General features: G+C 43.9%; 1 protein-coding gene across 3 annotated transcripts in view; it reads left to right on the plus strand.

Moving 5' to 3' along the window:
* Chrna7 (cholinergic receptor nicotinic alpha 7 subunit) overlaps positions 1 to 23548 on the plus strand; it is a 108930-nt gene that overhangs the window by 43991 nt on the left and 41391 nt on the right. For 2 of the 3 annotated variants that reach the window (XM_041658595.1, XM_041658587.1), the window contains exons 3-4: positions 4428 to 4472; positions 14376 to 14485. In XM_041658595.1, the coding sequence (XP_041514529.1) occupies positions 4428 to 4472; positions 14376 to 14485 (155 nt within the window). Of the gene's footprint in view, positions 1 to 4427; positions 4473 to 14375; positions 14486 to 23548 lie in introns of those variants that run through there. The other variant, XM_041658604.1, reaches the window with a different exon arrangement.

Below are 23548 nucleotides of genomic sequence, written 5' to 3' on the forward strand. Positions count from 1 at the left end.
AGGGCTCCATCAAGTGACAGCTATGCAGCCACAATGGCTAGCACGGCTAGCACTGAGTGACATCTTGTCGACTAGATGGCACTGCTCCTCACTCATTTCAGGAAGCTTTGGTGTTATTTCCCAGGAGAGAAACCCTGGGGAGTACGCACTGGTGGGAGCCGAGATAGACTGTGCCCCTCCGTGTTGCCCAGCCTCTCGTGGCAGTAAGAGCCAGATGGTAGCTTGAAGAAATCTCTCCATGGATCTGAAGCCCTCACTAGCTGTACCAGAGCCACACTCTGGTTTAGTGACCTTGGGCATCCAGCCTCCGAATTGAGAAACAATACTTGCTGTTTGTCAGCCTCATGGCTTATTTTTTTTATTTTTTATTTATTTGTGTGTGTGTGTGTGTGTTTTGAGACAGGGTTTCTTGTGGAGCCTTGCTGTCCTGGAACTTGCTCTGTAGACCAGGCTGGCCTTGAACTCACAGAGGTGCACCTGCCTCTGTCTTCTGAGTGCTGGGATTAAAGGTGTGAGCCACCACTGCCTGGCTAGGCTTATGATGTTTCCGGTGTTGCTGCTGCTTAACTTTAATTTTGTTTTTATTATATTTTGCTTTATTTATTCTTGAGGCAGGGTCTGTGTAAATCAAGCTGACCTCATAGCTGAGCATCATCTTGAGCTCCTGAATCTTCTGGCTCCACCTCCCAAGTTCTGGGATTATAATTATGTGCCACCACAGCCAGCTTGTTGGTGGTGTTTGTTATAACAGACCTAGACTAGAGCCATTGTTGCTTGTAGGGTACATGTGGTGTGCTGGTGCGGGAGAATTGTCTGTATTCTGATAAATATGTTTTAAATAAACGCTGATTGGCCAGGCAGGAAGTATAGGCGGGTCAACCAAACAGGAAGTAGAGGCGGGGCAATGAGAACACAATTCTGGGAAGGAGAAAGCCCATTCCTCCCAGTCCAGCCCCGACCGCCAAAGAAGCAGCATGTGCCCCCACTCCAGTGTGATGGCTGTGGCGGGAATACCAGCACTAACTGTCTAACTGTATGACTGACTGCTGTGCCCCCACTCCAGCGTGATGGCTGTGGTGGGAATACCAGCAATAACTGTATAATGACTACTGTGCCCCCCACTCCAGTGTGATGGCTGTGGTGGGAATACCAGCACTAACTATATAACTGCTGTGCCCCCACTCCAGTGTGATGGCTGTGGCGGGAATACCAGCACTAACTGTATAACTGCTGTGCCCCTCACTCCAGCGTGATGGCTGTGGTGGGAATACCAGCAATAACTGTATAATGACTACTGTGCCCCCCACTCCAGTGTGATGGCTGTGGCGGGAATACCAGCACTAACTGTATAACTGTATGACTGACTGCTGTGCCCCCACTCCAGCGTGATGGCTGTGGCGGGAATACCAACACTAACTATATAACTGCTGTGCCCCCACTCCAGTGTGATGGCTGTGGCGGGAATACCAGCACTAACTGTATAACTGCTGTGCCCCTCACTCCAGCGTGATGGCTGTGGTGGGAATAGCAGCAATAATTGCTGAAAGAATACAAACTTGGCTGGATCATAACTTGTAGAAAAGCCTTGTGTGATGTCCAATGGACTTGTGTTTTGACCCTCTGTGTAGTGAGCTGTAGTCAGCATCCCCCTGTAGAAGCAAACTGGTAGACTGTATATATATATATATATATGAGTGTGCACACATGTGCCCGTATGGCAGGAGGCTTCATACTGTGGTGGGAAGAAAAGGGAGACCTTGCCACCTGACCAAGGGTGACCGGAGAAGAGGAGATCCAGATGGAGAGTGGCAGCATCCTGCCTGGCTCCGGACTTCCTCTGCAGCCTGGTGTGGACCTCTCTGGCTGGCACTGCTGTGCTGCCAGGTGGCGAGTGGCTGCTGCTTGTTGATTACAGTTTGAGGCTCTGTGCTTCGGTCCCATGCTGCTACACAGCAAGGAAATTCAGTGTCGCTCTAATGAGGTTTCTGTCCAGACTTTGGGAAGAAGAAAGGCTTTTAATTAGATTGGTAGTAATTGAGCTCCCAAACCACAGAAGCCTCTCTCAGGAGAGGCAGGCACAAATACAATTAAAAGGAAGAAAAGGCACCTGAATGGAATTCTTGCTAACTCTAAGTCCATTAGTAACAATGGCTGCCTAATAACTTGAGGCAACAGATATACATCCTGAAATATAATTCTATGTATGTATACACACACACACTCTATATATAACTGTATATAACTATTGGAGAACATTTGCTCATCATAGAGCATGGGACATGTGAACCTGCAAATGTTTACTACTAAGCACTGTGGCACATTTTAGTTTAGTAAAGCGGATTTGTTTCTTGCTTTGATCAAACTGCAGATTCTTTTGGACTCATCCTGGCTTGGGATGATGCTTTGTCCCAGGCCCCTCCCACAGACCAGCTTGGTCTTTTCTCATCACACCTTCTTCATAAGCACCCAGCACAGGAACATCATGTATCAGCCTTGCTGATCATTTTTTTTTATATGTGAGCTACATTTTAATTTCCACAAGGGGCAGTGTTCAATTCTCGTGTGCATTTCTAGCCACTAACTGCACCCCACCCTGGTAGATGTCCCGTGCTTTTGGCCAGGGGTCGGTTTTTGGTGAGTCTTTGTCAGTGAACCAAGCCAGGTAGTTCTTATACAATGATTAAAGGGGCCACTTCTTGGCAGGACTTCATTAATACTTTCCCTGGAGGGTATTGGTGGCTAATGCTCTTAGTCCTTTAGTTAGAATTGAGGATCCCAAACTGACCGACAACATTTTCAGTGTAACTATCACCTTGCACATTTTTTTATTATTTTTTCAAATTTATTTATTTATTAAAGATTTCTGCCTCCTCCCCGCCGCCGCCTCCCATTTCCCTCCCCTCCCCCAATCAAGTCCCCCTCCCTCGTCAGCCCAAAGAGCAATCAGGGTTCCCTGCCCTGTGGGAAGTCCAAGGACCACCCACCTCCATCCAGGTCTAGTAAGGTGAGCATCCAAACTGCCTAGGCTCCCACAAAGCCAGTACGTGCAGTAGGATCAAAAACCCATTGCCATTGTTCTTTTTTAATTGAATTTTTTTCCTTATGTGTGAAGGGTGTTTTGTTTGCATGTGTGTATACGCATCAGTTGTGTGCTAGGTGGCCAGGGAGGGCAGAAGAGGGCATTGGATCCTATGGAACTGGAGTTACAGATGGTTGTAAGCTGCCTTGTGGCTGCTGGCAATAGAACCTAAGTCCTTTGGGAGAGCCGCCAGTTATCCTTCCAGGATCACTTTGCACTTGTATTTTGCTGACACAATTGGGTGTAGCCAGCTATGTGAAAAAGGGTTGGTGCCAGGCCAATTGGAAGGACCTCATTTGATAAGACACCTTTAGATGGTGTGCTACTCGGCTTTCTGGTGCTGGAATAAACACCTGAAAGAATGAACTTATAAAGAGAAAAGGCGTGGCTCACAGTTTTTGAGAGCCCAGTCGTTAAGAAGTTGGTTCCCTTGCTTTTTGGCTTGTAGTGAGGAAGCACATCATTGGGGAAGCCTGTGGCAGAGGGAAACTACCCACTCCAGGCCAGAAAGGGAAATCTAAGAGGAAGAAGGGCTGGCATTTTAATACGTCTGGAAAATGCATGTTCTACTTCACCCATTTGACCCATCTTGTAAAGGCTCTACCACCTCCCAGTAATGCCAAGGTGAAGATGGTGCCTTTAGCATTCCAGGGGAGACTTAACACCCGAGACCCAGACCTAAGAGGTGCTCAGTGTCCAAGCCAAACCATGGTAGTTGTGCTCTCCCGATCACCTGGATGGTCTGCAGACTTGAACCCCAGCTGGATCCTATTTTGGAAATGGAGAAATGGATTCTGAAATCAGAAAGACAGAAGTGTGTTGAGCAAGTATTTGTAAGGTTCCTACCTTTCTGGTCCTGTGTTTACTCGCTTGCTTGTATTTATTTAGGTGTCAGGGGTCCGACATGTGGCCTGCTGGGTAGAGAAAGAGGAAAGAACCCAGCCCTGGGCAGAGATAAAGCAGGTGTATGGCCCATTTAGACCCTAAATATGAGCCAAGAGCTCCCCATGACCACGCCTCTTCCTGAGGGAGTTTAAAGATAAGTGGCCAAGGACTTTAGCCGGCATCATTTCTGATGGCGGGATAGCCCGATTTTAATTTTCTTCTTTATATTTTGCTGTCCTTTGTAAGTGCTCTGTAATAAATGTGGACTTCTTCAGGTAAATAGAAAAGCTTGGCTCTGGGGAAATGCTGCTAGCATAGATGTGGAAGTGCATGGTGCATTCTAATTTCCACATGTAACACCGATCCCCAAAGTCAGATTTGGGCGTAAATCATTGTATCATAGCTCCTTTTGTGAAGCACTGAAGCCATATTTATGTCACCCTTCTCTTTTTGTTTTTTTAAGGATGAGAAGAACCAAGTCTTAACCACTAACATTTGGCTGCAAATGGTAAGTTCAGGCAGAGGCAGCCCTTGCCTTGGGGGCCTGCCTCTTTCTGCCCCATGTACATGTGCCCGAACTGCAATTGCATGGGAAGAAGTACCTGAGAGACCTAAGGCTGGTGCCCTGACCCCATCCCACCCCAGCCCCAGCCCCAGCCCCAGCCCCAGCCCCAGCCAGCTGAGAATGCTGGAGGACTGCGTGAAGCCTGTCATGTCTGATGGGTTGGAACCAAGGACGTAAGACTGTCAACAGCAGGACTCTGTGGTTGCTTCTCTTTTACTGCTGGATGGTTTCAGGACATTCCAAAAATGTCCCATGCCAGAGAAATAATCAGATGCAGGGCTGCATCTAGAGATGGATGACCTGGGTGGTAGCTGCTCCCTAGCTCATAAGAACTTCTCCATTGTCTAAATTCTCCGGAGCAGCACATTTGAAGGAGGCTGAGGGATCCTTAGCCAGGATGTTCACGCTCCATGCTCTAGCGTCCCAAGAGGATCTTGAAAGGATACAGAGAGTCAAATGTGGTGATTGGAAAGTCCTCCATGAGAAACTGCTCTGAAGCACAAAGCATTCTGATTGCCAAAGTGACACTCAGAGTGCTTCCCATTTTGAGGTCTTTGGAATTTTCAGACCGGGGATGCTCATGTAGCAAACTCTATGCAAAGTATTCCAAAATCACCAAGCCCCCAAGCCCCAAAACACTTTGGCTGTTAGCAATTTGGGAAAAGAATATTCAATATGTATTTTAGCCTTGAATTTTTAATTTGACACATATATTTCTAATCTAAATTATCTAACTGTAAATATATAGGTTCTATCAAATTTTAAATATTAGAATCTGGGTTTAAGACTGTCAGCCTCTATTTTAGGTGGAATCTTTATATATCACTGTAATTCTGGGCACAAATAATCCTTATAAACACAGCTCCCCTGTCTCTTATTTATTTTACATGGTTTCCTTTCCTCTTTGTGTCTTCATTTCTTGCTTTTTTTCCTCCCTCTTTCTTTTCCTATCTTCCTCCTCTTCTTTGAGCCTCCTTACTTTCACTTCTTTTAAAAAGATTCATTTATAAATTGTATATATAGTATTTTGCCCACATGTATGTCTATAGGCCAGAAGAAGAGGCTACTGTATCTCATTATAGATGGTTGTGAGCCACCATGAGGTTGCTCTGAATAGGATCTCTGGAAGAAAAGCCAATGCTCTTAACCTCTGAGCCATCTCTTCAGCTCTATCTTTCCTTTCTAAGACAGGGCTCTGCTATGTGGTTCAGGCTGACTTTGAACTCCCAGTCCTCCTGCTTCAGCATCCCCAGGATCTGTGAATACTGGCAAGCATCACCATGCATATTTTTACACTTGGATTTCTAGTGCATTTTTATTAGGATTTTGTCTTATTGCAAAATTTTGGATTTGAAACTCCTTCATTAATTGCTCTACTTAGATTTCTCTCAAAAGTAAGTATTACATAACATCATTTCTTTAGACCATAGTATATTAAAAAAAATTCTTCTGAACTGATTTAAGGATGCTACTATTGGTATATAACTCACCAAAGTGATAAGGATCATGAAGTTCCAGTTGGAAATTCTTGTCTGTCAAATATGACACTTTGTTTTAAGTTGACCCATGCATCCACAGGTAACTTTTTATTTCTAGAACTGAGAGACCAGAGCAATTGTGGCCCTTGGTTCTGTCACTGCCTTGTTGCAGATGTAGGAACCTGTAGAACTGGTTACAAGCAATATTTGTGCAACCGTGATACTCAGTTCCTTGAAATTTCCAGGTTATCTGCCTAGAATAATGTTGTTTTCTTTAAATGTGTGTCAGCTGACACTTTGATTAGTTTTTCCTTCATTGTTTTATTGAGAAGGTAAAGTTAAAGAAATTAAACCCATCTGAATTTTGAAAACATTAGACTGATAGTTAACAGACACTGATGCTGTGGATTGGCCCCATGCTTGGTTCTTGAGTTAGTTGTATAAAAGTAGGAATTGGGTAAGTTGAGGGGAGCCTGTCTTTCTTGTAGGATAGTGGCAAGAGAAGTAATAGTGGAGGTAGAGGTGGCCCTGGCAGATGAGGTTTCTACAGAATCCATGTGTAGTTGAGAAGTTAAACCACTTGATGGGTGGGTTTCCTTGCTTTCTTCTGTTGTCTTCCCAAACACCGCCTCTTGACTTGCTTCTTCCCAAACCTTCCCATGCTATATTCAGTCTGTGATGTTTATTGCCCCTCCCCCAACTCTTTTCACTGTTGGGAAGAGAAGAGCATGGTAGCCAATGTTCTACCACTGAGCTGTGTTCCAGTCCTCATTTTATTCTCTTTGCTGCTCTCTTCCTCCAATAAACTTCTCTCCTTCTGACATACTTAGTGCCCACTTGTCCATATGTCCCTTGCCTCCAGGTCTTCCCCGCCCCCGTTTAGCAACTCTCATGTGCCGGGGTTGAGCCCCACTGTACCTCCAGATCCTAGCTCAATGCCTCCATTGCAGTAGGCACTAAATAAACTTTGTTGAAGGAATGAACAAACCCAAACTCTTCATTAACCCAGGGCGTGGGGACTAAGTTGATCCAAAATAAAGTCAGCTCCTCCTACATCACAATGGGATGCTGTGTATTAGTTAAGTTCTGGGAACTCTGGGAGATGATGGCTGTTTCCCTGGGACTTGTGAGGAACAAAGCAGCTATTGACACCCCTTCCTTCCCTTCCCTTCCCTCCTTCCCTCCTCCCTCCCTTTATCCCTCCCCTCTCTTTTTAAGCACATCTATTTTTGTGGCCCTGGTTGGCTAGGTGCTTGTTGTGTCACTAAGGGTGACACTGAACTTGAAGCGATTCTCCTGCTTTGGGCCCCCAGGTGCTGGAATTATACCCCACCGTGCCAGTCTACAGAGTCACAATATGCCATGGACAGATGGACAGCTATCTATCCCAATGTCCACTTTCCTGGCCCTCAAAACTTCATTGCTCTCCAGTAATGTCGCAGATGTGGCAAGTAATTTTAAAGATAACTGGTTTCCAGGAAAATTATAAGGGAACTATTACCATACTGAGCTCAGATATTCCACTAATAAACACCTGTGCTCTGAAGGGTATCACTAGAGACCTTCAGATTTCTTTGAAACAGAGCTTAGTCCAAATTAATAGTTGCGTTTGCAGAAATGTCTAGTTTCGCTTTTAAAATTCCATTTACGTATTGAACCCATCACTGGGAGAGCCTACTCTGTGGAAGGCATTGACCACAGCCACGGGAGAGCACTTAGAAATGTCTTAGCCGCATTTCCTCTTTCAGCCATTTACAACCAGGCTGTGTAATTAACTCATTTAAAGAAAGGTCACGCGTTGAGACTTGATAAATGTTTGAGGGGATAGGATGCTAATTACCCTGATTCGATCATTATACATTATATACTTGCACTGTGTTAGCACACTGTGCTTATAAATATGTGCAGTTGTGTGCAGATGTTTCTCCAGAATATTGTAAGAATGGGTAGGTATACTGTGTAGGTCACAGATGGGAACAACCCTGCTTTATCAAAATGAAAAACAAAGAGAGGCCCAGCTCTTCTAAAGGGAAGGTGGGCAGTGCTTTCACTACTGTTTGTCCCTGCATCAGTGAAGGGTAAGCCTTTCCCTAGGCAACTAGTGCCCTTAGGAGACCGGGTGATGGCACTGATCTGGAAAGTGCCTCTCCGCAGCATTTTCAAGGCTACTTCAGAATCTTGGGTTTAAAACAAATATAAATAGTTAAGAAATGAAAATCTATGTCTCTGTACCCTTGCCTCAACCTCGTGTTGCTTTGATTAAGTCCTGGGTTGCAGGACAGACACTGAGGCCTTTCCTATCACCAAGGGCAGGCATGGGAGCTTCCTTGGGACAATTGATAAACATCCATTCATTGATTCTAATTTCTGTGTTCCCTGGCCACTCACCTGCCTGGCCTGACCCAGCCTTGGTCTTGGACGTGTTCAAGGATGAAGCTCAATACTGAAGGAAGCAAGGCCAGAGTTCCCAGGGAAGCTGGGAGGTCAGGAGGGAGGGTTGCCCGAGTGAGGCAGGACTTAGATGAATATTCAGGGAATGGTTTTCAGCATTGGCCTTTAGTTCCTGTAGCTTCATTTCACTAAGTTCTGTTCTGAAATCTGATCCACATAATCTTTTCTCCAGGGTGTTTCAACTCTGAAGTCAATTTTCTGCAAATTATAGATTTTTCAATCCAGTCAAAATGCCACAGTCACAAAAGTTTTTTAAAAATTGAATTCTCCTTGACCTATCTCTTGCAGATTTTGTTAGTTCTTTCCCCAGGTGTCTTTCATTTCGCATGATTGAGATTATCCCAGCAGCCTGCAGAATACAGAGTTGCTGATTCCCCGAAGAGGTCCCAGTTGCTCTTTCTAGCCCAGGAGAAAGCTACTTGGTAGATCCTTTTGCAGAGGTTTATTGCTAGGGAGGCTGCCAGACATCTTTGATCTAAAGTGTGAAAAGATATGACAGAGGGCATTTCAGCTTTTATAGAAACACTGGAACGTTCCAGATTCATGAATTTGCTTTTTTAAACCCTCCTCCTCTTTGTGCAGGAGTTTCTCTCCCTTGATCCCCAGTCCCACCTCCTGATTCCGGACTGGAGGATGAGATGGGGTTGAGCATTTCCACTCTCATCGGGCAGTGTGCCTTCATGGAATCTAGTTTTCTTCCTGAAACTGTGAGGAGTCCTGACCTCAAAGCTGCTACAGTAGCATAAACTCCAATGGAGCAAATTTAGCAAAAGACATTCCTCTCACTCAGACTCAAATAAGAGTTTGAGGGGCTCTATGCATAGAAAACCAAATGTATTTCTCATTACAGTGCAATGTATTTTTAAAGGAAACAAAACTATTTTTAATTGTATTTTTTGAGAATGTTAGGCATTAGTATTATATATTTATATCATTTTCAACCCATCCTCCTCCAACATCTCCTGTGTCCTATTCCACTCCTTATTGACCTTTTATACTTTAATTATTACAAACACACACACACACACACACACAGAGCGAGGCTGAGAGAGGGAGGAGGAGTGAAACTTACCAGGTCTATATATTGTTGCTCATGTGGATGTGTGTGTTTAGTACTGACCATTGGCAAGTAGAGGACTTGTTGGACTGGTTGCTGGAAAAGACTGTCTGTCAGCAAGATGGGCTGCCACTTCCCTGAGCATTCAGGTTCTTGCACTGATATCCGACTCCAAAGTTTCAATTGATAAAGAATAATTAGATAAATGCTTCAGTAGGATTGCCCCTATCTATGTTGGTGTGTCAGTAAGTGATGTAATTATTTCTGCCCCATCTTCTGTGATGTTCCCTGAGCATTGGGGTGCTATCAGTTAGGGTTAGAAAACCACCAATAATTGTTTTATGCTTTTTGGCTGGTTTTTTTGTTGGTTTCTGTAATGGTCTCTGTGTGCTTCATACAAAAGCTTCTTTGATAAGAGATGAGATCTACACTTACCTGTAAGTATGAACCTAAGTATTTAGAATGCAATTAGAAAGTATATCAGTTTAGATACCTGGTAATAGTAGGTTCTTCTTTAGGGCCCATGAACTTACTAGCCATGGGTTGCTGACTGGGCTTGTAGTACCAGGCATGAATCTCTTTCTTCCTATTGAATGGGCCTTTAGTCTAATTATAGAGCTCTTGGTTACTCCTAAGAGATAAGACTACTATTATACCATTGGAGCTATCTTGCCTTGCTTGTTATTATTGTGGTTTACAGGTTTTACAGCTGGATAGGACTACTGATTGCTTTTTTTCCTTGACTACTTGTGTAGCACCTTCATATACTATGAGAGCTAGTCTTCAAAGAAGAGGCTTCTAGGTTTGCTCTAATGCAATTCCTCTAAGTCCTATATCCAACCAAAGTGTATAGCATCTTCAGAATTACATTTTGCCTTCAAGTTCTAGGCGGCAATCAAGAGCATCATCAATGATGCCCATATATTAATTTGTACATTTCTTGGACTCCCTTGACCAAGAGCTGGAAGAGAGGGTATTTCACCTGCCTGGCCCTGTCTAGCCCTGTTTTCATGCCATGTATAGATAGTTCTGTGCAAATTCAAGACAGGTTCATAGAGGACAAAGGTGCTATGGAATAATCCTCTTGTACACTGTAAAGATTTGTCACTAAAATTGGTTTAATGAAATGCTGATTGGCCAGTAGCCAGGCAGGAAATATAAGCAGGACAACTGAACTAAGGATGATGGGAAGGAGAAAGGCAAATGCAGAGAAGCAAGATGAGAATTCTGTGCTAAGAAAAGGTACCAAGCCACATAATTAAACATAGATAAGAATAATGGGTTAATTTAAGTGTAAGAGTTACCTAGTAATAAGCCTGAGCTATTGGCTAAGCATGTATTATTAATATAAGCTTCTGTGTGGTAATTTGGGAAGTGGCTGCCAGGTATTTGGGGACTGGTAGTCAGGATGAGAAATATCCATCTACACCAAGGTGTCAGAGTTGTGTAAGGAGTTCTTGGCATAGAGGTGCACTCTACGTTATCACCTCCCCTTCCCTCTGTTTCCTTATAACCCACACACTCCTTTCATTATGGGGCTTGCTGTCTTTGCTTTATTCTTGTGGATTCTCAGAAGCTGCCATATTGAAAGGTTGTCAGGTGCTATCCATGGAAGAGTATATCTTGGACTCCTATCCCCACAGATCCAAGATCTAAGTGGCAGAAAATGCTTTGAGCACACACATTCATTCACACATTAGACCAGACTGCAATGACTTCGTTCTACATTTTTTCCTAGAAATCCCCCCAAAAAAGCAGCTTACAGTTCATATTCAACCCCCATGTTGTATTAGCACTCCCACACACACACATTGCCCATGCTTTTTATACCATTGCTTACATCTCAGGTACTAGGGATACTGTAGTGCTATGTCCTGTAGTATCCTGTAAAATGAAAGCATCATTTTCTAAATCCATCATTTTTTGTTTGCCTGTAAAGACCACTGCTGCTTGTAGGTGTGGCATATTTTATACTAGAAGATAATTCAGCTCACCCATTCTCCAAGCAAATTTCTCTCAGCCCAGATCTGTGTTTGGAGCCATTCCTCCTCACTGCCCCATAGGTCAGGTTGGCTTTGACACCAGGGAGATTAGAATATACAGATCACTTTGAGAGACTGCATCTGGTCTGTGTTGCTATGGGAGGAACACTTGGGGTGCAAAGAAAACTTTTGCAGAACCAGACCGGAGATAGCCTGAAGGTTCTTTCTTTGAGGTCTGATGATACAATTGAGTCTTGATTCAGTGGTTAACTTAAATACAAAGCTGTCATAGCTTTTTTTTCTGCCATCCCATTGACAAGTTTGGATTGTGGTGAGCAAGGAGGCACACAAACAGTGCTGAACAAGCAACATAGCAGTGATGTCACCTGCCACAAGGCTGTGGCACACCCACAGCTGAGTGTACTGGGAAACCAGGGACTACAGGACAAGATGGGAAAGATGGGAGGTGTGAGTCAGCTGTGACCTGGCCCCACTAAATACTCTTAAGTTTGAACAACTAAGTAATCTCCTTCCTTCACTTCCCAGCTCCTCTGGCCACCATGTCATCAGGCTTAGGAGATGGGATCTTGTCTGTCATGCCGGCATGCCCTCAAGGGTAGTTCTTGGAGCCCTAGCTCCCATGGTCACAAAAATGGTCACCATGATTAACTCAGAGCAGCATCTCAGGGTGAAGTGTAAGACAGAAGTGCATTGATACCAAAGCAGGGGAGAAAAATGAAGGGGAGCATAGAACCAAGCATATCCATATGGAGCAGGCGGTTACAAGCATGGTTTGGCTGGTATCCAGGACCTCCCAGCAGACCACTTGAATGAGGCCAGAACTTCCTCTAATTCCTATAAATCTCATTAATTGTGGACCCCAGCAGAGCAGGTGTTGATGTCCCAGTGATGCTGCTGCACGCTGAGTTAATGTAATATCCTTGTTTGCTGAGGTTTGTAGTTGTGAATAGCTCTTATTCTCTGACTTCGAATTATTCCAGTTCTGAAGTAGACTATAGAAGACTATCTGCCTTCCAAAGGATGCCTAGACCTTTGAGACCTGTCCATGGATCTTCATTGCCAGAATATGTAACTCTAGATCCACCACACTCATCTGTGTATTCCAAATCCAATAGCTCTGACAATTTGGTTCCTCGGGATTAAATATTGTTTTATAACGTTGCACCAAACATGTGGTTGGAAATCAAATGGAGATTGCTATACAACTGAAGCATTTATATGTATCTTAGCATAAATAATTTGGATATGTTTCAGGGAACAAATGAGAATGTGTCTGATTATGGGGGACACTCTGGTTTTAGATGGAGGTATAGCACACTCATAAGTCCTGGAAAGTTGGGATCTTTTTAATGGGTCCTTTGCTGCTAGCCCTGAGACCTAATGGTGCAAGAATGGTTGCCTGCCAGTAGTAGGAGACCCTACCTGTGATAGCTCTGCAGTCTTGGCGCTGGGAATGGCTGGAGTCACCTGGTTATTGGAGCAAGGACTATAAGTGTTCCAGAGGTAGAGATGATTCTGGGGGGCCTGATGCTGGGTTACTTTACTTGTGGATGCTCCTGAGTCCTCATCCTTGTGTCTGTGTTCTACTGCTGAGGCCCACTTTGAGGTATCAGCTTGTACTGTCAAAAACATTGTCCATGCTAAGAGAGATGACTGTAGAGGGGGGCTTTACAAAGTTGGGTAGAAGCCCGATGCGAGGGAAACTTCCACATGTCTACAAGGATGGCCCCAGTTAGGACTCCTGGCAGCCTGAACTGACCATCCCTTGTGATTGGATTGATGACTATTCAAGTTGTTATCAGAAAGCCTTCATCCAGTGACTGAGGCAGATTCAAAAATCCACAGTCAAACATGGGGCTGTTGAGGAGAGGGAAGAGGGATTGTGGGAAATGGAAGAGGAGTCAGGAACATTGCAGGAAAACCCATAGAAGCAAATAGCCTGGCTCATGGGAGCTCACTGAGTTTGAACCAACACCAGAGAGCCTGCATGGGACTGACCTAGGCCCTCTGCATATATAAGACAGTTGTGTAGCTTGCTCTATATGTGGGACTCCTGGCAATGGGAGCAGGAGGTATCCTGGTGCTCTGACTAGCTCTTGGAAACCTATTCTTCATGCTGGATTGCCTATCCCAGCTTGCATATAGGGGGAGGTGCTTGGTCTTATGGCAGATTGATATGCCAGGCTTTGCTGAGGCAGATGGGAGGCTGGCCCCTTTCTGGGTGGTTACAGAGAAGGAGTAGATTGGAGCAGGGAGAAATAGGGAAGGTATGAGAGAAGGGAGAGGAGGCTGTGGTTGGGATATAAAATAAATATAAATTAATAAAATAAAGCATTGTCCATAAGACAAAATCACACATATTTAAGTATGCCCTCAGAAGTTCTAAGAGGTTCTGCTTTATCAAATAGCTGACATTTCTATAGTTTGGTTTTGTTTCCAGTTTCAATAAGTGAATTTATTTTTTTTCCAAAATGCCCTTTTAGGGAAAACTTTGAAAGCAGAACCATTATTAATTTGGTTAGAAGTAACCTGTCTATCAAGAAGAGGCGAAGCAAAAAAAAAAAAAAAAAAAAAAAGAGGCGAAGCCTAAGCCTAGGGGTGTGCAATGAGATGGAATTAGCTTTAATACCTCTATCTGAATGTGATCACGGTGACAGCAGGTCCCCAAATGTGATTTTTATGCCATTTTAGATAATTTTAGAAGGGATTATTTAATTCTCAGTTTCCTCACACTTTATAGATGCCAGCTCACTTATATGTCTGAACTCTTTTGGGTTTTGAGCTTCCCCAGCAACTTCTTACGAGAAATAAAAGTAAGCCAGGGGACAGCATACTGCTAATGCTCCATCTTTGTCAGTCTTGGACAGATCACTATTTGCAGTGGAACATGTCCGAGTACCCCGGAGTGAAGAATGTTCGCTTCCCAGATGGCCAGATTTGGAAACCAGACATTCTCCTCTACAACAGGTAAGCATGTCTTACAGGTGGAAAATGATCCCCCCTGCAAGCATGTAGCCTTAAAGCATATTTGAGTATTTTACAGAAAAGCTGACTGTATTATCTTTAATTGAAGCCTTTGTTCCTTGTGAATCTTTCCAAGTTCTCTTGGGAGGCGGCTCTGTCTCTCCACTGGCATCTGCTGCATTTGCATGTAAATTCAGGTTGTCCTGCCTGCTGCCAGAGGTGCCTCATCCAAAGGACTGTACTACAACTGCATAAGATTGTCCTCCGTTTACAGGAATGTGAAGCTGTCTTAAAACAGTACCTTTGCTATCTGAATGGGAGCCCTTACAATCCACAACAGAAGACGCCAGATAGCATGTGCCCTGGAGATGACTGTTTAAACCTAGGTTCTCATCTGACTTGTTCCCCATTGTGTGATAGATACCTGTTGCGTTTTGGCTGAGTTCCCGTAGAGCATGCTTCTCACAGAAACGTGTGCACAGGCTGAGGAAGATCTCTAAGGGTTGGGTAAGATGGAGGGCAGTCATGTTTTTATCTTGGGGGCAAAAAATAAGGGATTCATTTGTAATTTAAGGCAATGTGACTCGCAGACTAGATGACCAAAAAGCAAGTTTCTAGGCAGGTCTAAGTTCTAGAAGCAGTAAAGTTGCTTGTCCCAGCTGTGTAGTGGGAGCTGTGGGCTGTGTTCCTGCCGCCCGGCTCCTGGCTGCCTGGCTAGCTTATGCCCCAAAATAATGACACACAAACTGTATTCATATAAACACTGCTTGGCCCATTTCTATTAATGTGTGTAGCACCCCAAGGTGCGCTTACCAGGAATAGTCTAGCCTACGTCCATCCTGGGTCAGAGCTTCATGGTGTCTGCCCCAGAGAGGAGAGCTATAGAGTCTGAGCTCACTTCCTCTTCCTCCCAGCATTCTGTTCTGTTTACTCTACCCACCTAAAGGCTGGCCTATCAAATGGGCCAAGGCAGTTTCTTTATTAGCCGATGACCTTCCTCCATCACCAGCTGTGTGGCTCAATAGGGGAACTTTAAACAGCTTTATTCTAAACAGAATGGCAGTGTGATATCGTGCAAAGGGGAGGGATCCTAAAGATCCTTGCCCCTTTGCTTCTGTTGTGGTAAAGAGAGGAATCCAGGCATCCCTAACTCAAGACACCGACCATCCGCCACTGCCCAGCGGTCCCTCCGAGAACTGCCTGAGCAGCTGATGTGTCCCACTTGGATGTGCTACTTCCAGGAGCCTGGACGGTTCAGTTTCCTGTATTCACAAAGCTCATTGCTTTCCGCCTTTCCCTCGGATGACTGTAGTGTGCCGCTAGAAGAAAACCACCTCCTCATTTGCTGCCACTGTCTGCTTCTCAAAGGACGTTCAAATAACTGAGTCTGTGGGATGTCCAGTGTCAGAATGAGTGGGTGAAGCAGCTGAGGTCTGGGTCATCCATTTCCTGGAGACTACACTGAGATCCCAGGTCTGATGTGGAACTGCACCATCTTTTAAGGCCCTGGTTAATCCGCAGACATTTGTGTGCTTATCTTCTAGAGAATAGGTGACCGAGCTGGATGTGTAACCAGGCTTCTTCTGGATCTTCCTATTAGGATTGTGTGTGTATGGAGGTGGGGTAGGGCTCTTGCTATATAGTGGAAGCTTGCCTAGAACCTGTGACTTCCTGCCTTCACTTTTTAAATGCTGGGATTACAAGCATGCAACACCACATCTAACCCTTTAGTTGCCTCTTTTCTGGGCCTGTCTCTAAATAAATCACATATCCAGGTACTAGGGTTTAGAATTTCAGAGTAAAAATGTGTGGAAAAAACAATTTAGAGTTTGTAAAAGCAAAACTTCTATAATGCATGCAGCATACCTGGTGGGGCCCTCTGCAAAAGGAGAATATCAATGCCAACACTGAATGGCAGATGTGTGTTTATAGGTGGGAGGAGGAGGATGTTATCTGTCAATCAAAACTGTTTCATAGTTCGTGATGAGTTCTTTCTGGAAGTAGGAGTATTTTTCAATGTAGTAGAATTTCAATAATGAGGCAATGAGAGATGGTTTTATGGCTGTGCATAAGACTGTGAACTCTAAAACATGAGGTGTTTGGTGATCCCAATCTTCTGGCTAATGGAGAGTTACTAATTAGCCTATGGAATTAATTTCAAGGAGCACAGATAGAACGGCTTCTACCTGACATAGGGCACCAGGCTCTAGGAGTGAGTCCCCATGGAACGCAAGCCATGGTCTAGAATTCTGCTTGTATAATACACTTTGGCAGCTCCCCTGTTCTTTTCTCCGTGTGCCTGTTGGTCATAGCTTCAGTGTCCCTCATGGGACTCAGGGGCCACCTCAATTTCTTTGGTTTTTCCAAACAGTTAATATTCTTGTTTGAATCTGAAATATCTAACATGGGCTCTTATTTTGAAAGCTTGCTCGACAGTTAGTGATGCTGTTATGGGAAATTCTGGAAACTTTGAGAAGTGAACCTAGCTGGAAGAAGTGTGTCACTGGAAGGAACTACTTCATGGTATAGTGTCTTTTGTCACTTCCTGTCTACTGTCTTTGCTTACTGGTCCTCTGTAACATGAACAACTGTTATCTACCAGAAACTCCTAAAGCCATAATGTTCTGTTCAGTCTCATAGACCTAAACAGCAACAGCATGAACCTTCTAAGACTATGAGCCAAAACAACAACAACAATAACAACAAAAACCAGCTCTTTTCTTAAGTTTTTCTGTCAGGTCTTTTGGTCACTCCAACACAAAAGTAACTCACATAGTGGGACATACAAGTTCCGTGACGCTGCTAGCTCGCCTCTGATTTTCATTCCCACACAAGCAGAATGTCACATGCATAGATTACAAAGAATTTTGTTTAAACCAGCTGTAGACTTGTGCCATTTATTGCTACAAAACAAACTACCTCAAAGTAAGCATCTTGAAAAGTCTCAGAATCTTCATCTATTAGTCTTTGTGATGGTTTGATCTGACTAGACCTATCTACTTAGATGTCTGTCCCATGTAACATTGGCAACTGCAGCTGAGGGACATAGCCTGGATAGCCAGCAGGGATGACAGCCATGGCTCAGGACCATGCCTGGGCTGAAGACCATGCCACCTTGGCATTATATCTCTGTCCTTTGTCACGGGTCTAGGTGTCCCACCTTGATGACTGGGAGTATTCTCAGGCTAAGTGGGGACTGCCATGCATCTAAGGCTGAACAGAGAAGTTCTCACTCCATCCCACTGCTCACAGCAAGCGGGCTCGGCCTCTTCTTGTCCTTTTGCCACCAAATCTTCAGTAAAGCTTGCAGAGTTTTGCCCTTTTCCTTTTCTTGGTGTGTGGTAACTATTCTTCCGGTTCACCATTGGCCTCCTCTCCCTGCATCCTCAGGAGAGGTGGACTAATTTCATTTCCCTTGGTTGTTCTCCACAAACTGTCCTTCTGTCTTCACATGTGTAATGTGGCGTGTGTGCCACTCTCAATACATACATAGATGTAGACACTATCAAAAAGAAGAGCGGAAGAGAAATAAAGGAAAGAAATCACATGAATAACCCCGAAAAAGCAATCATGAGAGAGCCAAAAAATCAACACCAGAAACAGCAAACACTGGCTTGTCTTCAGTAAAACATTGACCTTTTGGTGTTTTATAATGGGGGATTTTTGAGAGAGGTAAGTTTAACACTTTCCGTCTGTTTCAGGCACTAGGAGTATTATGGTATTCCCATAGACATATGGTGGTCCCTCCATGTGTGGATGAAGGTGTAGGGGCTGTTCCCAAAGAAACAGGTTAAATGCCATCGTTCTTGGAGCTTACATTGGGGCATCTGAAGATGCCTCACAACCATGGCTAAGTGTGGTTCTATTTTGGTGTCCATGTGTATAACACTATGGTTTTGAGATCGTGTTTCCGTGCTTTAGGAGACTGAACAGCTAGCACCCTCTCTCTGCGCCATTTCTAGGATGGCCTGATGCATTTTCTTGATGGATGGGAACCAGTGATGATGTGCTGCCAGCCAATGGACTGTTCTGAGGAGAGAATGGGCATTAATAAGAGTTCTGCCTGATGCTGATTCGTTTCTCCATTACTTTATGCTGCATTGTTCGGAGCCATCGGTTCAAGGATTTTTCTGAAAACAACCTAGCCCAAAATGAGTAGCAATTATAGACGGCTCGTCACAGTTTTCCCTTTTTTGGATAGAGTTACACTCCTTTCTGGTGTCAGTCAGTCATCTTACAAAGGAGAATTCTGTATTGTGACGTAGCAGTGGCACCTGCCCCATGCAGCAGCAAACAACTGCCCCAGCCTCCCTGGGAATTGGTCTTTATTTTTTTAAATGCCTGGTAGGAGAACATTTTAGTGATCGTGGAAACATTTCATGAATATATTTAAAGATATGTTTGTCAGCTCTGACTTGGGGACCAGCACTGGTGGTCAGGAATCTCTTTCATAGACTGTGCATAGCTGTGTTTGCTCATCTGTAGGCAAGTATCTTTCTTTCCATGTCCCTGTGACCCCTTGGTTGATGGCAAACCTATGGAGATGACTGTGTGCTCCAGCCTGTCAAGGTTCCTGATGGAGCTAACAGTTGGCATACTATTGAAACAGAAGGTTTCCCCTGTGGAGGGTCTGAGGTTCTTCTTAAATGAGCTCAAGATTGGAATGTCGGTGCATGTAGTTTATTTGGGGAATGATACCAAGAGGTGCTGGGTAGGAAGGGGGGGTTGTGATGGAAAAGGATGATGAAAAGCAAACAGCACTGTGGCAACTGGGTCCTGCCCACTAGGAAGAGGTGTGTGGCCATCTCACATTGTTCTAGGGGAGCTGGGGCTGAGGTTTGTACAAAGCTGCCAGCTCCCCGGAACTTCTGACTAGCTTGCTCTGTGCATGGACTAGAAGGCGTCTGCGGAAGCCACTGTCAGGACCTTGTCAATGTTGTTTTCCAGACTCTACCCTCAAGGTCAAGCCCCTCATCCCCCACTATGGCTATAGACCCAAATTCGGCTTCTAGTGTGGATCCCAACAGCAGAGAGAAGCATTGTATATGGTAAGGAGGCTTCCTAGGGTGTGCAATAGATTGGGTGTTCTCAGCTATGCAAAGTAGAAGGGCTGTCACAGAGAGAACCGAAGGCCTGGGTCTCTATCTTAGTAGGTGGTTTTCGTTCCACCATGGACTGGAGTGCATACACAGAGGTCCCACACAGATTTATAAGTGAAATGTGATTTCAGGGAGTATCCACTAGGTGTTATGAGAATTAACATTACTCAATCCATGGTATTTAAAAATAGAACTGAGGTTGACCCATTAGTGCACAAAGCCCTCCAGTCAGGGGTGGGCTCTGGTAGGCTTGAGGGCGTGTCTCAGAAGTTAACCGGACAGTTCTAGGATTCAGCTGAAATCTCCAGAAAAATAGTTTTGCCACTGTGACTTTTGAGAAGGAGGAGTTAGCATTTTCAATATTCTCAAATATTCCCATCTAATAGGGGGTGTGTTTTCCTAAACTGTGGGTGGGAAGAAGTGGCCTGTTTTACAGAAGGGAGGGGAGCTAGCCAGTCTATGTTAGCATCATCCAGAAGTCCCACCATAGCTTCCCCTGGCCGCTGAGAGTGTCTTGTTTTTCATTTGTTGATGCATTGCATCAAAACTGAATGAAGACCCTACACACGACCACTATCCGTTGTGTGATGAACTGAGATGCAGCCTTGTCAGACCAGACCAAGTCCCTGTCCCTCGGGGAATGGTGGAGAGCATGCGACAAATTGTAGATGCACCCAGAAAAATAGCAGGGAAGGAGACAGTGGGACTGGAGTCAGAGGCAAGGTAGAGAGTTTCATGGAATAGTAGGTTCTGTGGTGTCAGGGAGGGGAGAGACAGAGCAGTAGGGCAAAGGCCTGTGCAGAGGGCTTGTGAGAGATGAGACACACTAAGGAGGCTGAGACACCCCGGGTCCACTCAGCTCGACTCGGTATGTCCCCTGCACTAGTTTACTGTCTGCTTCTGTAGGAAACTATGCCTGTCGCTATCTGAGTACTTTAACTCTGGAAGTTGTGGAAAAGTAATAGCAAAGTCAGCCTAGTCCATGGGAAAGCAGATGGATAGAGTCTGTCTCTGGGTGAATTCTTCTCTCCAGAGGTCTAATGAACCTCTTCAAGTGGCTATGCATGTGTCTCCTTTCGGGATACACTTCAGAATTGTTTTGAATGCCCTGCTGTTCCCTTGTCAATGAATGACTTAAATGTTATCTTTGATAAATGTCTCATTTATATTTGTATAAGTATCATCATTTACATTTTTATCTATTTTTATGGTCCTGAAACAAGAATATGTCTCTGAATCCATTCTAAAAATAGAAGGGACCTCTGTGGCCAAAAGAATTGGGTGGTAAGATAAAATCAGCAGCTGGAGAGAGAGCTAGGGACAGGAATGAGGGACACTGATAGCTAAGTACATGTGTGTAGCCCGTGGGAAAGTGGGTGGGTTCTGTCTGGTGGGTGAGTATGGGTCAGGGTCCCACTCGGTGCTTGGAATGGAAGAGGCTGTATTTTTTTCATGGAGTTTCTATTTCTGTTCATTTGAGCCATGATTCTATTAGTTTGAGTAATTTTCTTTTTTGTTAACTGTGATAAAGGTCTATTGATCTTGTTTATCTTCTCAAGAAAGCAGCTCTTAGATTTGTTGATTCTTTGTATTGTTTTCTTTGGTTTTCCTTCATTAATTTCTGCTACTATTTTTACTTCCTCCTGTCTAACTGAGTTGGGATTGTTTTGTTTTTGTTTTTCCACATTCTTGTGTCATGTCATTAAGTCATTGTGTGTTCTCTCTGTCTGGTTCTTAATGTGGGACCTTCAATCTATCACTTTGGCTATTGGGGCTATCCTATTCCCAAAGGTTTTGTTGTGTTTTCTTTTTCATTTAGCTGCAGGATTTTTTTTTTATTTCTTTCTCTTTTTTTTTGACTAAGTCATCATTTAGTGGCGTATTGATCTTCATGAGTTCATGTTGTTCCTGGAGAGTCTTCTGCTGTTGGTTTTAACAGCCTTTGGCATTGTTGTGAGATAGAGCGCACAGAGTTACCTCTTTTCGTTTTTTCTGTTGTTGAGATTTGTTTTGTGTGCAAGGATGTGGTCTGCTTTGGAGAAATTTCCATAAGTTACTTAGTAGAATATATGTTCTTCTCTGTCCCCTGTCTCCAAGCCTAGTCCGAGTTGAGTTGTACTTCCTATTTACTGGTCCAACCTTCTGGAATTTTTAGGTCCTGGACTTCTGTGCTCCCCTCAACCTCTGGACCTAGCTCTAGTTAACAGTTTGCATAGTTGTGTGGCCTTGTGAGTGTCGTAGGTGCTGCCCTCCCTCACTAGCCTCACATTCTCAGACATGGCTGTCCTGGTTACCATTAAATAGGAATCATGTTACCTCATCCCTCCAGTCACAAATCAACCCTGAGTAGTTGAAATACTGTTCTACCAACTCTTTATGCCTGATCTTTCTAAAAATCAACCAAATTTGAGCAGCAACACAAATAAAACCAAACTTTCACTCAACAGAGGCGGGATAGAATCTGTCATCAAACACTTAAGTTAAAAAAAAAAAAGGCCACATGCCTACATTCTATTGCAAAAAAACACAAACATTGTGACAAGCCAAGACAATATGGACTCCCAAACCTACCAGTCCCATAGACATGTGCTCCAGGGAGAATGACTTGGAGGACTCTCAGGTCATAGAATTTAAAAGAATAATCATAAAAATGATCAAATAATTCAAGGAATTTAAAGACTACATGAACCTCAAAAAACTTAAAGAGAACACAGAGCTCCTGAATATGAGGGGGGCAGGATAAAGAAGAGGGAATGAGGATGAGGAGAAAAAAGAGAGGGAGGAGGAAGAAAAGAAAAAGGAGGAAGGGGAGAAGGCAAGTTAGTTTTCAAGGGGCAGTAACACCACTGCCAGTGTTGAGCCCACTCTTCTGCAAGAGTGACTCTTATACTTAATGGGAACTGAGTTCTCCTAGCCTAAACTCTTAAAAGTCCAGTCTGGAGGGTGAGGGGATGACTCAGTAGATACAGTTGTTGTGTTACAAACATGAGGACTTACGTGAGAAAGTCTGTGTGTAGTAGCATGTACTTGTAATCTCAGCACCAGAGAGCAGAGACAGGCAGATCCCTGACTGCTCTGGCAAGCCAGCCTCACCTACTTGCCAAGTTTTATGTCAGTGAGAGACTTTGTCTTTCAAAAATGGTGGGTGATACCAAAGGAACAACACTTGAGTTGTTCTCTGATCTCTACATGTATATGGACATACACGCACATACACACGCACACATGAACATGCACGTTTCTCCTTTTCCTATTGCTAATATTATTATCATATTGTTACAATGTCAACTAAACTAAATTTCAATGTGAGTTTTGAAAAAAGACAAATATCTAAACACAACTTCAAAGATCATAAGACCACTTGAGCCAAATATGAGTGACCATAGCCTGGAAACACAGGTTTAGATTACCCCAAAGGTTATGTTCCAGGGTAGGAACAATTTGACGAGGTTTTTATAGTCATAGAATAAAGCAAAGTTATAAATCACGGCATTTTAAAAATACATTAGTGGGAATATTAGATGGGTGGGTTGACATAGAACGGGGAGACTCTGTCATAGGCCTCTGACTTTATCTGACAGCATCCTTAGCCTCCTAGTGGATTGGACGCTAAGAGTCTGTTTATACATTCCAATTAATTTAATGTTAGATAAATAATGTTAGTTTAAATGTTAGATAAAAGATGTTAGCCCAGTTATAGAGGAGGGACCGTAAATGGGCATTTAAAGGACTAAAGGTAGCACAGTAGAATTTGGCTCTGAATTTGGAACATTCCAAACTCTGCACAGTCATGGAAATTCTAATTGTTTAACCAGCCTTGCTAAAGATTCATTGAAAGGTAATGGTCTTTTGAGAAGCTTTCATTCACAAAACCGTGGCACATGGACTACCAGCAGATGTTAGCAAAGAGACCACTGAGTCATAGTTAAATCTGAATGCCTGACATATTTTTAAGTGCACATATTAA

The sequence above is a fragment of the Microtus oregoni genome, unplaced genomic scaffold (genome assembly GCF_018167655.1).
Source record: "Microtus oregoni isolate MIOR12 unplaced genomic scaffold, Mior012 000000F_ref0000247, whole genome shotgun sequence".
Taxonomy (NCBI): domain Eukaryota; kingdom Metazoa; phylum Chordata; class Mammalia; order Rodentia; family Cricetidae; genus Microtus; species Microtus oregoni.